At 39.4% G+C, this 14,584-nt stretch overlaps 2 protein-coding genes across 2 annotated transcripts; both read left to right on the top strand.

Annotated features, from left to right (window-relative positions):
• Positions 1-297: 297 nt before the first annotated feature.
• LOC145902499 (45 kDa calcium-binding protein-like) lies at positions 298-4,818 on the top strand. Its single transcript, XM_082990493.1, has 8 exons — positions 298-435; positions 966-1,024; positions 1,404-1,585; positions 2,466-2,660; positions 2,996-3,092; positions 3,170-3,287; positions 3,772-3,935; positions 4,021-4,818. The coding sequence occupies exons 1-8, from the start codon at positions 342-344 to the stop codon at positions 4,195-4,197; spliced, it is 1,086 nt and encodes a 361-aa protein (XP_082846619.1). The 5' UTR covers positions 298-341; the 3' UTR covers positions 4,198-4,818.
• Positions 4,819-5,731: 913 nt separating this feature from the next.
• LOC145901999 (actin nucleation-promoting factor WASL-like) lies at positions 5,732-10,240 on the top strand. Its single transcript, XM_082989833.1, has 5 exons — positions 5,732-5,854; positions 6,124-6,258; positions 6,619-6,705; positions 6,844-6,940; positions 10,131-10,240. Exons 1-5 carry the CDS (start codon positions 5,732-5,734, stop codon positions 10,238-10,240), a joined length of 552 nt encoding a protein of 183 aa, XP_082845959.1.
• Positions 10,241-14,584: the final 4,344 nt, after the last annotated feature.

Raw genomic sequence — 14,584 nt, 5'->3', positions numbered from 1 at the left:
ATTATCGGCAAATTTTCGCAAAAGTGCGCGAAGGATAAATCCTGCAGTCTGACTCTCATAGGATCTCAGTCAGTCGCACTGCGAGGTGATGGGTTGCGACAAGCTGTATGTGACGAAAGGTGGCCACCCGGCCGTGCTGGCCGAAGCAAAACCCATCGAAATGTTTTGCTACAAACATTTTTTTTTCAATACCTGCTCGAGGTACGGAAAAAACACATAATGTATCGCATTTGTTTGAGGCATTTTTATCGTGTTTGATGTAGTACTTTAGCGATTCTTATGTTACACTTCAGACCATTTAGCCTATATAAACAAATTACGTTGAAACTGAATTTTACATCATGTGGGTAAGACTTCTTGTGGTTGCAACATGCCTTTCCATGTTAACGACTTCAAATGGGAAATCCTTAATGATGATGGTAAAGAACAGCAAAGGTAATAAAGCAGGTTGTGTGTTACATATCAAAGATTTTGCTGTGTATGACTAGTAGGCCTTGCAAGGATTGTTACTGTTGGCACTCTACATTAACAAAGTGATGATGATTAGATCGGGTGTATAGTTTGTCTGTAAATCTTACTTTTGGGCATTGGTTTATGCACATTGCATTCTCAACAGGGGATTGCGGACTCCTGGGGGTCCGCAGATTGTTGTTGAGGGGTATGCGGCCACTTAAAAGATGCATGTTATAAATGCAATTGATTTTTTTAAAATTATCATGGAAGCATGATTAATTAGAGGTGCACTTTCTAGCCTTATTATATAACAAACAACATGTATTGTGATGTAGGACCTGTACTTGTTCATGATTACTCTGACATTACTAAAAGGTCCACCTGGGCAAAAAGGTTGAGAACCACTGCTCAAGGATGTATTTCTCCATTATTTTAGTCCTTGTTGTATAAAGGACTGTTTAACTGCCTAATTCATTTTATGTCAAAAATTTATTTGTAACTGTTTGGTGCAGATAAAAAAGATGATGATTCCAAAGACCAAGACAAGGAACCCCTCAATAAGAATATAAAGGTGATTTTGTTAGAACTGGCTTTTATCCAGTGGTTCTTGTAGCAAAGCAATAACTTTATTTGTTTTGATGATAGTTTTTTCATCAGGGTATGGTGGTTATAAAATTCTAGCAGTTCAAATCTTTATTTGTCTTTAATTGTGCTTGTTTTGCATTATATTGTGCAAGATGCTGTGCATAAATTTGGTATGGACTTTTCATGCCATGTCACTCTCTAAGATTGTAAATAGTATATAAAATAGATATGTTGTATATTAATATATGCATTGACTATAATCAAGATTTATTGTTTAGTTTTTGAAAGTTTAAATATATCTTCAACTGATATACCCACTTAAAATCAAACATTCATCTTTTTACTGAGCACTGCCTGTATGACAGGCGGAGATTGAAGATGACTTGGCACCTCCAAAACACCTTGATGCTGTGAAAATTGGTCGCGATGGAAATTTGAACTCCAATTTTCACAAGGAGGTCTTTCTGGGGGAAGACTTAAATAAATTTGAAAATGGGAATTATGAACTAAAGGAACAGAAAGAGCAATTGGAAAATATTTTTAATAAGTACGTTTATTGATCATATACAGCACTGTGTTACATGCTTACATGCTATACATGGTAAAGGCATTGTTTTAGTGTAATAGTGGTGATATGTCAAGTCAGTCACTAATGGAGCTAGTAGACTGAAGTATTTTGTTTAGCTCGACAGCAAGTATATAAGACAATTGTAACATAAAAATGGGGTAATTCTCTAACAAAATATAAAATATAATCTCCATTAAAAATTCTTCATGTGCCTGTTGTGAAAATAATAGTAAATACACTGCAAAAAGATTTGTTAAAACATAGGATATCATATTTACAAATGGTAAAAGTAAATTGTACACAAATTTTGTTTGATTTATTGTCACTTCCTTAATGCCGGACAGCAGTCTCATTTATTAGAACCTCCTGGCAGCAGCTCTTACTAATGTCAATAACTCTTAGATACCATGTTTTTCAATTTATGTAAATATATAAGGTCCAGACTTTAAGGAACATGCCATTTAAAGCCACTCCTCTGTCATTGTAGGCAACTTGGCAATTATTGTTTATCATGCACTCAGTGTAGGCAATTATTGCCTATTATGCACATTCTGATCTTTGCCCTTTAAGCTGTAACAGTGCAAGGTGTGTTTTTTTTATGTCAAACATTTGTCACATGGACATGGCAAGTCATGCACACACATGTGAACTATTTTACATATCAAAGGTTACTGCACTGATGTTGCTGCTGTAAATAATAAGTATATCCTGTTTCAAGCAATGTTTCCTGTTGAGCTACACATAATATTCTATTGTATACCCTTCTGATACACCCATTGTGATAGAAATGTATTTTTGTGCCTATTATTTGGCTACTGACTGCCTGACAAAAGTGATAAACGTTGTGATGTCGTTTCAGAATTGATTCAAACAAGGATAAGCACTTGGACATCCCGGAACTTACCAAGTGGGTCCTTGCCAAAACCAGAGAACATTTTGACGAGGCAAAGAAAGAAAACAGTGAGAAATTTTCTCGGATTGACACTGATCATGACAATCGCATCACATGGAACGAATATCTGGCAGAATTTTTGGCACAACGTAACTTTGACAAGTTAGTTCTCTGTTGATTTTGTTTATCAAAATATTTTGAATATATTGTACAGTAGGCCTATTAATAAGCATGAAGCCACTAATACAGCCTGACTGCACAATAGGCATAGTTTTGCTTTGTCATGGTGTCTACCTTGTTTCTCTGGATGGTTGCACCTAGTATGGTGCCCATCGAATGACGATGATTCTTTCTGGTCAAGATCATCCATAGTCACACCAAGCTGCACCAATGAGACCTTATAGATCGAAACAGTGGCCGTCTGTATGCAGCTCTAACTGTTTACCAATCCTGCACATGCCTTTATACATTTCCCTAAAAAAATATATTTTATGCAGGTTAACTGTTGCCAGGAAATTGGAAAGTGGTGAAAAAATAGAAATAAGCAAAGAAGTGGAAGATGAGATTGAGGATGCAAGAGACAAGTGGATCCAGGTGATACAAACTTATCATAAAACATATTACCATCAGATAGTGAAAGTTAATAATTATTTTCTGACAAATGACTTTAGTCTGCCACTGAAGGTGAAAATAACTACCTGACCTCAGAACAGTTTCTGGACTTCCAACATCCTGAAACAAGCAAAGGAATGCTGCAGTATCTCGTGGAAGACTTTATGCATGATATGGGTGGGTTAATTTCACAGCGAAATTTTACTTAGCAATTATTTGATCGTCATGTGCCAGTTTACAAATTATGTCAACTTCAGGTATGTTTTAGCCGTTTTTCCTGACACAACACGGTCCCGAATATATGACAAAGTATTGGGGGTGTGAATTTGTAAATCACCTGCCCTGCTATAATATATCAACTCTTGGCATGCCTACCAGGGGCTTCATGTTGAAATTTGTAACTTGCCACTCAAAATAAAAATAAAAACACTTTTATTGTTGTTTGTGCAAATTACCAACTAATTTAACAACCAATTTGACAAATGTTTCTTGTAATTGGGTATTGTCAAAATAAAGTAACTAATTCCACTGTAATCTGTGTGGTGTCCCCACATGAGTCCTAACTTGTGACTAAAGGTATTCATATGTTAACAATGGTTTGACCTTTATCTGCTGAGTTGCACGTTTGCATATTAAGTTGGCAAATAATGTTTTGTTTCAGATGTCGATGGTGACGGAGTGCTGACTATCCATGAGTACATGTCTATCGGATCTGATGTTGACGTTGACACACAAAGTGATGAATGGGCAGTGGTCAGGAGGCAGGAGTTCAGGAAGGTGATGGACATCGACCACGATAACAAGGTCACTAAAGAGGAACTTGAGGTGAGCATGCACTGTTTTGTAACTCCGACAACACTATATCTCCATTTGAACTTCGTTATGTTATTTAATACAAAATTCTGTGCAGAAATACCTTGATCCGTTGAGCGAGAACATGGCTGAACAAGAAGCAAGACAGTTGATAGCGTTCGGCGACGAGGACAGTGACGACAAACTGTCCCTTGCGGAATTACTCGAAAACAGCGAATTCTACACGGGGAGCAAGCTTTACAACTACGCCAAAAGCGTCCACGACGACTTGTAGACGTCATATCGTCAACCTTTCCTGCAGTTTCAACATCTTTTATCAACCACGCACATGAAGAGCAATTGTCTTGTAGCCGTTTCGCTGTTGGGTTGAATGTTTTCTGATGCAGTTGTTGCTTAGTAACTTGTGCGGTCGCAATTTTTGGAACAACATTTTGACGAAGTGTAGCGCGTGTACGTGTTGCTCGCTTGTTTTTTTAACTGCTCCACACTGTATGGTAGCTAAAGTTTCGAATCCACCCACTTATATTTTTATTATATTGTCGCGTTTTTCTTGTTTTAACCATGTTTGATAAATATCTATTCATTGGTATATAGTGATAGCCAAAAGAAAATGTTTTGAAAAAAGTGACTGGTTGCATATTGCATACCTTTCAATCCTTTGAACTCTGGCAAAAGTGATAAATTGATTTCATGTTGTCCCCCCCTCCCCTCTGTAATAACGATTCGCGAGGTACATCTCCAGAAAGCACCGATTGTGGCCAAAAACAAATGCTTTATTGTGAAGCATTTTTGAGCAACTTTAACGTAAGTGGTCTTTCCCGCGTATTAGTTGCCTTTATTGATCACTGTAATAATATATTTGGTTGCGGCTTTCAACCGATAATTTGTTCTCGACAGGTCCAAACAGAAAAAATACAGCTAAAACTGTACTTTGCTTTGATAGAGGTTCGGATTTAAGTTTTACCGGCAAGTTTTATCGTAAAATTTAATCCGAAAAAATGCGTATGTATTTTTTTGGGGGTAGCCTATTTACCTTTTAAAAATCAGGGGGTCATTGGCTCAAAAGTATTCGGGACAGGGGCGAAAAACTTATTTTGAAAAGTTTTCGATTACCCGGTCTTTAAGGTATTTGTTTTATTTTTCGGGGATAAGGGGAGTAAGTGCTTCTTCCCATCCCCTCCTGCTGGACTCATGAATGAACCTTTGGAAAACGTATTCTTCGGTATCCACGTTTTTGACAAAAAACACCCTCTTCAGTACGTAAGGATCACGTTTTAGACGTTATCAACAGCACTCAATACAATTTCCTGTGGTCGGTAAAATGCTATGCCAAGTTCAGAAAATTTTGGTAAGTTAGTTTTAGTTGGCCTGTGAGTATTATAAATGAGGTGTCCTCGTTTGCACAAGTTTTCTGTATAAATGTTTACGCTCGGAAGTATTTCTATGGGGGAATTAACTTTACGCCTGAGCAGCGCTGTCAAGTCTTCAGAATTTGGGCAATGGCGGATGTTGTTTGCTGTGTTTTGCATGTTCGCCTTGAAGAATGAAGTAAAGAGTGTTTTAGCTGTAGAGAAAATAACAACATAGTATTGTCTGAGTCGATGATTACTGCCAAGGTGCCATCACTATAATTTTTTATTGTGCGAGGTGTACATACCAAAACCAATAAATTTAACTTGTATTGCTAAATTTGTAATGGCACATACTATTACAGATAAATGAAATAACATATATACACCTACAAGGACAGTAGTCGTATTGTATCTGAAATCAGCTTTACAAAGATACTGTCCGGTAAACCTTCAGCAATGAGTGGACCACCCCCACCACCTAATCAAAGACGAAGGCCTCCAGCCCAACAGCATTCTTCGTCTTTGCTATCTGATCATGAAAACAATAGTTTGTTTATGCTGCTCGGCAAAAAATGTGTTGTAAGTTGTTTTCACTTCGGTAATTCTGCTGTGAAAATGTAGTTTCTAAAGTTTAAGTCAAGGTTAAAATGTGGTAGGTGTGATCTTATACAGTATATCTGTGAATGCTGAAATGTATTTTTCCATGAACTGATTTTTAAAGCCAAATGTTACAGCACCATGTAAACTTTATAATTTTTGTATTAGTGTTTAATTGCACTTAAAGAGAAGCAACATAACAATGGCTCAATTTTGTACCTTACAATGAAATCGAATATATGCTTTTTTAGTCGTTGGCAACAGCAGTTGTTCAAGTGTATCTTGCTCAAAACGGAACAAAGTGGCAGAAACGATGTACGGGTGTTTGTTGTTTTGTCAAAGACAACCCAAAGAGATCATACTATATCAGAGTCTACAGTATAAGGGTAAGCTTTTAAAGGATAAGGTGACCATACATTTTTATTGGTAAATAGTTTTTTTGTGTGCATGAATGACCACAACATAAATGAACAATGTGTATACATGTATAAAACTAAAAATTTCATTGTCTATGAAACCTCCGAGGTTTTTGAGTCAGGCACCATGGTGAAAGGTTTTTTTTTCATTGCTGCAGGCTTGGTTGGACGTATTCAAGTTTAAACTGTTGCCAAATTACAAAATCTATGATTATTACACTTTAAATATATAGTTTTGTAATTTTAAATATTTCTGTCTGTCAATAATTTAAACTTGGTTTTGTCAAAGTACTGTGAAAAATAATGCCCTTTCATTGATTTTTTTAACAGAATGAATCAAAGTTATGGGAACAGGAGCTTTACAACCAGTTTAAGTACAACACACCTCGGCCATATTTCCACACATTTGATACTGATGTAAGACTTATGTATTGGTGTAACATGTGGGCTAACAGAAAACCCATGTAAGGGTACACATAAGCTGACCTCAATCAATTGGCAACCTTTGTGATTTTCCAAAATACATTTAACAGCACAAGATTGTATTTTATACAGCAATGCAGAGCGGGTTTAAACTTTGCAAATGAAAGTGAAGCCAATAAGTTTAAAGCTGTGGTTGAGGACAAAATCCGCAATCGACAGGACAAGCGAGGTAAGCAAAACTTCGTTTCAATTTGGTACTGGTAGCTGTAGCGTTTAATGGCAGCGTAAGCTCCTGTTTTTTTTTACAACTTTATGGTAGACACTAAACAATGTTGCACAAAGGAAAACTGTAGCATTTTAACATTTTGGTGGTTTTGTTTAGTGTTATTTTTTTGAGTTAATTCCCACACAACTTCTATAGTTAAGTAGGTGTGTCTTTGTTCTTCTCCATAAAGATGTGTGTCCAGTTCATTCGAGTTTATGAAACCTAACTCATTATGAATTGCATTCTTGAGGCTTCTCTGTGATAAACAGGTTTTTGCAGTGCTGTTAAGCTGCAGGTTGAGCGAAAAAAGTTGTAGCAGTTCAACCTGCAATTAGTTTCATTTTGTGACTCAAATGCAGGATGTTTCAAATTTGCAATCCTCTTTCGGTTTAGGTGGCACTAAACGACCTGTGTATTGTTTGTTTGGGGTAAATTTGGCTTGATGGTTGTCACACATATTTTGTAAGCTTAGCCTTTAGCACAATAAAGGTAAGCCACATGATAAATCTATAGAAGGCACTAAGGGCATTCTGATTTTTTGGCTTCTCGCTGAACCTTGCCCAATCCAATGCCGGATCGTTAACAACCCAAATTTCATTGCTGTGCCAGGCGCGTATGACGTCATCGCCCGTTACATCACGTCCGGTTCGCTAAGCTTCCGCAGCACTCATCAGCGTAGCACACTGAGCTGCTGTCAAACAGAGGCGCTGTCAAAAAATGCAATTTTGTACTGAAGGCGTTCGTGAGGCCATGTGTTGTTTAAATCGTTCCCGTGTTGTTGCTGAGAGTAACGGCCTTACTATCACAAAGATATACAAACACAGCTGGTAATTCCAGATAAGGTGCTTAATCAGTTTCGCAAACTTATGCAATAAAGTTTGGACGCTCCAATGTGGTCTTTATAACCTGGCGAAGTTCCATGAAGCGTCATAGGGCCTCGATGTTGGAAACGGAAATTAGTTTGTGGTGGATGTTGGCTCCAAGTGTTGTGGTTTGTTGGTCAGCGTGCTGTCCGCGTGCGCAACTACAGACAAATATTTCCTTAATACACCATTGCCACTGCCGAATGAGTTGCGTATCCAACCTTCAGTCGCGCCCTAAGTTATCATCAGTGCAGGTACGTGGAGTACATTGTTACACGGCAAAAGAATCGTTCCATCAAAGCTTACGTGCCGGGCTTTAAAAAAAGCGTTCTTATTCCATGATATAGGCGTCACCATGTCTTACAATGCTTTACCAGCATCCGCTGACTCCATGCATGCTGTCAACAAGGAAACGGTCGTATGCTGCTTCTTGTGCAACGTCCCTACGACTTATCCTATACGTGCTCAAACGCGCATATCTGGGGCATTCTAAACCCCTGTTGCCAGTAGTGGTTCGGCAGGATTCCTTTCCCGTTTGCTTGTAAAGTTGCTTCGCTTTGAAGTGACGGCGTGTGTTTACATTGAGCGTGATTGAGGAAGCGGTCTGCGTCGGACTGTCCTGTGAGTGACCAAGTGAAGTTTACGATGTATCAAGTGGTCGGCTTTTATCTTTGCTCTATAGGTTGCTCTGCGCCTGTTCAGGCAATTTTGGGATTGGAATGGCGTTGGTGCCCACTTTACAATAGTGTTTGGTGCAATTTTTTGGTTTTTCAAAATGTACTTTCCTGAAATGGTTATGCTTGGTATAAGCAAAATACAATATTTGCAATTTCGAGGTCGGGTTAACGTAGTTGTGTTATATCGTTTTTTGAACCAAAACATTCTTTTTTTGTCCTCTGAAAGAACCCTAACCAAGCCTGCACTAGTTCAAGTAAGACAAAGCAAGCACAATCAACAAAAACACCACGCTCCATTTAACACCTAAGCCTATAACCATGCCGAACACAGCATGTGCTTAAAAGTCTGTTAGAGCGTTAAGCTACCACCTAAATAGGGCACAGTTGATAGATTTCCCCCCGTTATATTAACAAACCCTTCATCACAGTATGTTTCATCCGTGGATACCTGCGTATTTGTTTATAGACGTGTGAGGTTTACGCTGTTACGTCAACGGTATGGCTGCTATGTTAGACAGTACGCATTATCGAGACCAGTTAGTTCCTGGAACTATTCGATTTTTGTATCAATTAATCAGTGCTGTACGTGGCGACCCAATCAGTTGTCATGAACTTGCCTACGTAATTAACAGAAGCGTGCGCGCGTTAATGTCGCGTGATATTTGCATAAAAAGCCGTTTGTAATTATTTCCGGCGCATCAATTTGCAGTTTATACGATTACCAACTTTACCTGTTTGGATTGCAAACCGTGGATTACCAACTGACCAAACCATGAAAACCTACCTGCCTTGCGATGACGCAGTAGGCCACCACTTAATAGTGTTATGATTTACGTATTGGGCTGAAAAAATTAATATAAAAATACCACAAATCGTACAAAAAATCAGGATGTGGTAACCCAGTTCATTATAGCACTTGTTGTCTCTACCCGTTGGTTGGTTATAGGGCTTTTCGCGTCCATGTACTTGCGGCACTTTTGACAGTTTTTAGGTCATGAAAGCTAGAGCTTCCACGTTTTGTAACAAATAACAACACGGAATGCATTGATATCACTGGTCGATTTTACGTGTTTCACGGATTCAAACATCTGGGAGAGGTCGGATGGAGCCCTCTAGTCCACACAAGTGCTAATTGAATTACCCATAGAGGAATTTACTTGGCTCGCTACATGCGTTCTTCACGGTATAGCTCACAAATAAGTTTGGTTTAGTTTTGCGACGAACTAACGGCTTACATTGTTTCGCAATATTGGAATTCATAACATGGTGGTTTGAATCGTCAAAAGTAGTGTGTGTTCCTTCATCACAGGGTGGGCTGTGGGATTGTTTCCTTGTCCCCTATTAAAAGATTAGGGATGTTTTCTGGCAGCACGAGCGTTTGAGCGGCGACCTGTCTCGGCTTGCGGGAATATACGTACTACCCCCTCTTTGTTGTCTAAATACAACCGCTGTGTTATTTTTCCGCATCATTAACAACGGACCCGACGGGTATGCGTTTCCTGTTTGCCGTTTCGGTTTTATTAATCCAACCACAGTGCGTGATCGTACGGACGTTTAAAATTCATTGTTAAAACTGTGTTGCTTTTGGCTGTAAGCGTGCGATGTGTAATGCAGAAAAACGTCTTGAACCTTTCATGGGAGTGTGCTCACAGACAGTGTACTTCCTCCTGAACAGCCATCGTCCCCCATTAGCTGAAAAGCCGAGTGTTCTCACCGATGTCTGAACCTATCATGCATCATAAAATATGTAAATATATGTCCCTATTAGCCCCCCCCCCCTGTTGTTCCTCTATTTAAAGGGTCGTCTAAAGGTGCTGGTGCTGCGTGGTATGTCAACTGTTTATGCTTTGAGAGTTTGGTTTTTTCCAGTATCTCCCTCCCACGTGTGTTATGATTCGCTATTTGTGCCACGGGGTGTTGCATTACAACTAGGGTCTAGGGTGTTTTCAATGCGAGGCAAGATAATTAACCCAATTTTATACCTCTCGTCTAAAAAGGGAGTGACGTTTTTGAATCACGTTCAAGTCTATTTTAATCAAACCAGTGAAACCATTCCGCCCCCTGTTTTCGTATATAGCGTTTAGACCCTTTTATGTCGATCAACTTGCCTACAGTGGCTAAACAAATCCCCGACAGTCACCCCACGGCACGTTTTTCCCGGTCCAACCAATCACAGAGTTACACGTGTCCCACGATTCCGGATATGAGAATACAAGAATTTTCTATGGTCCAACAATAGCCGGCAGTATATCCATGCACATCGTGTGGTGAGATGGCCATTAAACTTTCTCCGCTCCGTTGGTGTATTTGTTGCAAAGACAACGGGATGTTTGGGGTTTTTACTTTTGTCGCTGGGTGGCGCCGTTGATTTAGTTTTGGTCATTTAAACATTCCCTTCCATTTCCAGTTGTTTCGAGACTGCAACAATCCGTGTAATCTTTTGAATTAATGAAATCGTCCTTTGCCAAAGACGAAACAAACAACGTCACTCTATACCCCCGCGTTACGAACTCATTTCCACACCTAGCTATCCGCCGTTCTTGTACCTTCATGCGAAACGAGCAGGCTATTCCTCCAAAACAGCATATAATCCACTTATATTAAACTCTTGTGTTCACAGCCACAACAAACTCAAATAATTTCCTGAAAGAAAAGTTTGTGAAAGGTTGCACTTACGAAAGCCTGGCGAAAAAAGGTGAAAATTTGCATTCCGAGCAACCGCATATTATCCTCTAGGTGTCAATGTGGAGTTAAGCAGTGTTCAGCGACTCTAATATTAAACTAATTAAATCCAGGCTGATACCAAGTTATGTTAACAAATTCCTGAATTGTTTTTGTGGTGTCTAGTTTGTTTGAAGTCTCCGTTTTTAACCAGAAAATTTAAAATATTAATGTGAATCTAACAGACTAGTTGTGAGGTGTTAGCACTGTCGGGAAAATGACTGATTAAATATGTCAAAGTCATCAAAAATCCAGAAATTTACTCTTTTCTTAGTTCTGACTCCACAGAGAGGAAATTTCATTTTGATAAACAAATTCGTACGTTTTTCGACGTTTTTTTTGTTCAAGTTAGTGCAAAAAGGTCCCGAAGGTTGCCGACCTTTGATCTTGTGTACTTGATACGCTATACCGTGTTTGCAAATTTGCCCTTTTTGCTCTAATATTAATGGTGGCAAAATCGTGAAACAGCAAGAGAGACCCATGTCACAAGCCGGTAGATTTGCCACATCCGGCGGCGACTCGTTCCCATTGTGACGTCACAGTGCAGTTGAATTGTGATAGGACAATTACTTCCGGTGTGCCTTGCGCGTTCGCCGCGATCGACAATGTTTTTTTCGGGCAAAACCGAGTGTTCGTCTTATTTGGATGCAGGCGTTAGGCGCGGTCCTCATTTTCTAAATGCAGGCTAGATTTTATGAAATTGTGTGGTGGTGGGTGCCGGTTTCAGGGTCTTTTAATTGATTGTAAAAAACTTTTCTAATTTGTTCACAATCTAAGACGCATTGTTTGCTTCTACAGCTACGCCTATATATGTTTTGCATATAGTTTACCGTTGGAATTTTAGGTATTCCACTATTTTTTTTTCAACCTGGAGTTGAGGTTATGTCAGCAATATTTAATGAATAAATGTAAATAGTCTTGAACAACTGCGGTCTTTGGGTTAATATTTATTTACAATCTAAAACATTTAGTCGCCCGTGCGGCTGTTTATGTTTCGCTTGTAATTTAACGCAAAAATGTAATCATGCCAATTTCCACACCTCAGAGCTGAGTTTATATCAGTTGGATTCGTTTAGTTAAGAAACGCAAGCGGTCAACAGCCTCAACAAATTCGGTGTTTGTTTACAAAAAGTTTCTTGGCAGTCTCGGCTGAAGCGGAAACGAATATTAGGAGATGTGGGTCGGTTTGCGCACACTACTCATCGCGACGACTCGTTTTGTGTTTACAGTTGGTGTTGCTCGGGAAATCAAAACCTCCTCGTTTCGTCTGTCAACGATTCAGAGTCGTTTAATGTTCGGAGGTCTGTAGTTCCGAACCCACGTCGTTTCTGTCATAACTTGTGTGATTGAAACATCGTATAGCGTTTTCCAGCGTTAGGTTGAATTTTTATATATATGTTGTGTTTGGAAACTAGATGGTGTTGTATTTTTCTGTAAGAAATGTTTTTTTTGTTCAAGTGGGGACCAGTCTTGAGTTAGAACTAAAATTGTGATTGAGTTGCTCAGTCGTGTGTGGGAATTATTAAGCCACAGTTTATGATAGGAGAACGTTGTGGCTTGTTTTGTGATTGTTTTTTTTGCTACTTTCAGAATTTAAACCACTGAATTGCCAGCCTACGACAACACGTTAAGCTCAGAAGTTTATTTGCTTTTAAGTAGTTTATTAGCTTTGCAGGGATAGACGTTTGTGAGTGTAAAATCCCAAATTTTTATTGCATTACCAACGCAACGAGTGAAGAAACGCCAAGTGCTGGCGCAACAGGCACTAAAAATAATGTAACGTTCAAATTGGCGCCACTATTTCACCCGCAGACGTCGGACAAGTCCAGACTCTTTAAGAAATTCTAAAAATAATTCGGCGACCCGTGATTTTGACCAGTAAACCACCCGAAATGAATCAACACCAATTCGCACTGCACACCACCGATTCACACTCCCTCGGCACCACTTAACATTTCAATTCAACCCTCGTTTCGATTCGATGTTCGTGCGTCACTCCCGTGGCTTGGAACTGCAGGTTCGAACCCTCGCGACTTGCGTTTTATTCAGGTCGGTCATGGAAGCCCACGCTGTACACCCAGGCGACCTGTACAAAATTGCCTCCTTGTGTGGGTATGTTTGGCCCGGCTTATGGTATTCGAATGCACACAATCAAAACCAGCGACATTTTAAGATGTAGGATTTACTATTTACAAATATCAGTAGTTGCAGTCAACGTCCAACGTAATAGTTAGTCCTATCTTAGTGTGCGACTCCTAATATCTTAGTGTGAATTTCATTTCCGTTAGCCCATTGTACCCAACATAGACGGAAGGTTGGGGTTTGGACACTAAATTTATTCATCATTTGCCCAAATGTCTTGCCACGAACCATTTTGGGACAATTATTTAAAAAGGGTAAAACAGTAAAGACCACAACCTGCTATTTTCGTTTCTTTGTTGTACACGAAAACAACTTTTTATGTACAATGCCCTCGACCTTTCGTGCGCAACAGTGTGTGTCAACGGAAGTGTCATTAACTGTTCCGTTGGTCATCACCTCCGGTCTCGTACGTTCTACAGAAGAATGTAGCGTGTGCAGTGCTTCACAACAGCCCTGTGACCACGACAACAACAACATCATAATCATCTATAGCCCTAGCAGGCAACATCGCTTTCATTTATTACAATTCATCATATAGTAGTTTTGCAACTGTTTAATGACTCACTCAAACCGCGATGAGTAAGAGTGGCTTCGAATGTAACGGGGGTTAATTGCCGGAAGTTTTTTTGACCAATCTCTGCGAGTTCGGCGAATGGGGGCCGAGGGCCGTATTTCGACGAAGTCGCTTTCTACATTGTTTTGTGCGCCTGAAAAATTGCGTGCGTGCGGATCCCTGCTTAATTGCTGCCAGCTGAGGCCAGTTGAGCCAGTTCACCGCGTTGTGTGTACAGAGATCGAATGACTGCGCAGAATTGAGATGAATGCAATATTGCGAGTTTGTTTTGAAAGTCTTGCAGTCGCAGAAAGGGTTAAGATGTGTTTTAGGTGATTGCAAGAAGATAACGGACCTAATTAGATTGCAATTATTATCCTAATGCAAAAACTTTGTGGGCATGCGCTGACTGAAATGTATTTTATACTCGTGTTAGTTTACCTCTACTTACAAAACAACGAAACTTAGGTAAAGTTGGCTTTCATTCAGCTCTGGGTGTGATGACACTTTAACCAGATGTTATGTTAAATTGCGAACGCTTTTTTTTAACGATTAACTTTGGGAATTTTCTTCATATCACAGGAGTGAGTTTATAAACCAAGAAACGTAGTGATGAAGGAGTCTGTGCATCGTTAGTCGTGCGGTAGTATTT

Source organism: Ascidia mentula, chromosome 5 (genome assembly GCF_947561715.1).
Source record: "Ascidia mentula chromosome 5, kaAscMent1.1, whole genome shotgun sequence".
Taxonomy (NCBI): domain Eukaryota; kingdom Metazoa; phylum Chordata; class Ascidiacea; order Phlebobranchia; family Ascidiidae; genus Ascidia; species Ascidia mentula.
The sequence above is the reverse complement of the archived record's forward strand: the minus strand, read 5'-3'. Positions and strand labels throughout refer to the sequence as shown.

Excerpts from the sequence above, each read along its gene's own strand:
- LOC145902499 (XM_082990493.1), top strand. The coding sequence starts at position 342 with ATGTGGGTAAGACTTCTTGTGGTTGCAACATGCCTTTCCATGTTAACG. Across the intron at positions 1,025-1,403 it reads CCCTCAATAAGAATATAAAG|GCGGAGATTGAAGATGACTT; the intron begins GTGATTTTGTTA and ends CCTGTATGACAG. Across the intron at positions 3,936-4,020 it reads TCACTAAAGAGGAACTTGAG|AAATACCTTGATCCGTTGAG; the intron begins GTGAGCATGCAC and ends AATTCTGTGCAG.
- LOC145901999 (XM_082989833.1), top strand. The coding sequence starts at position 5,732 with ATGAGTGGACCACCCCCACCACCTAATCAAAGACGAAGGCCTCCAGCC. Across the intron at positions 5,855-6,123 it reads TGCTCGGCAAAAAATGTGTT|TCGTTGGCAACAGCAGTTGT; the intron begins GTAAGTTGTTTT and ends ATGCTTTTTTAG. Across the intron at positions 6,941-10,130 it reads CAATCGACAGGACAAGCGAG|AAAAACGTCTTGAACCTTTC; the intron begins GTAAGCAAAACT and ends TGTGTAATGCAG.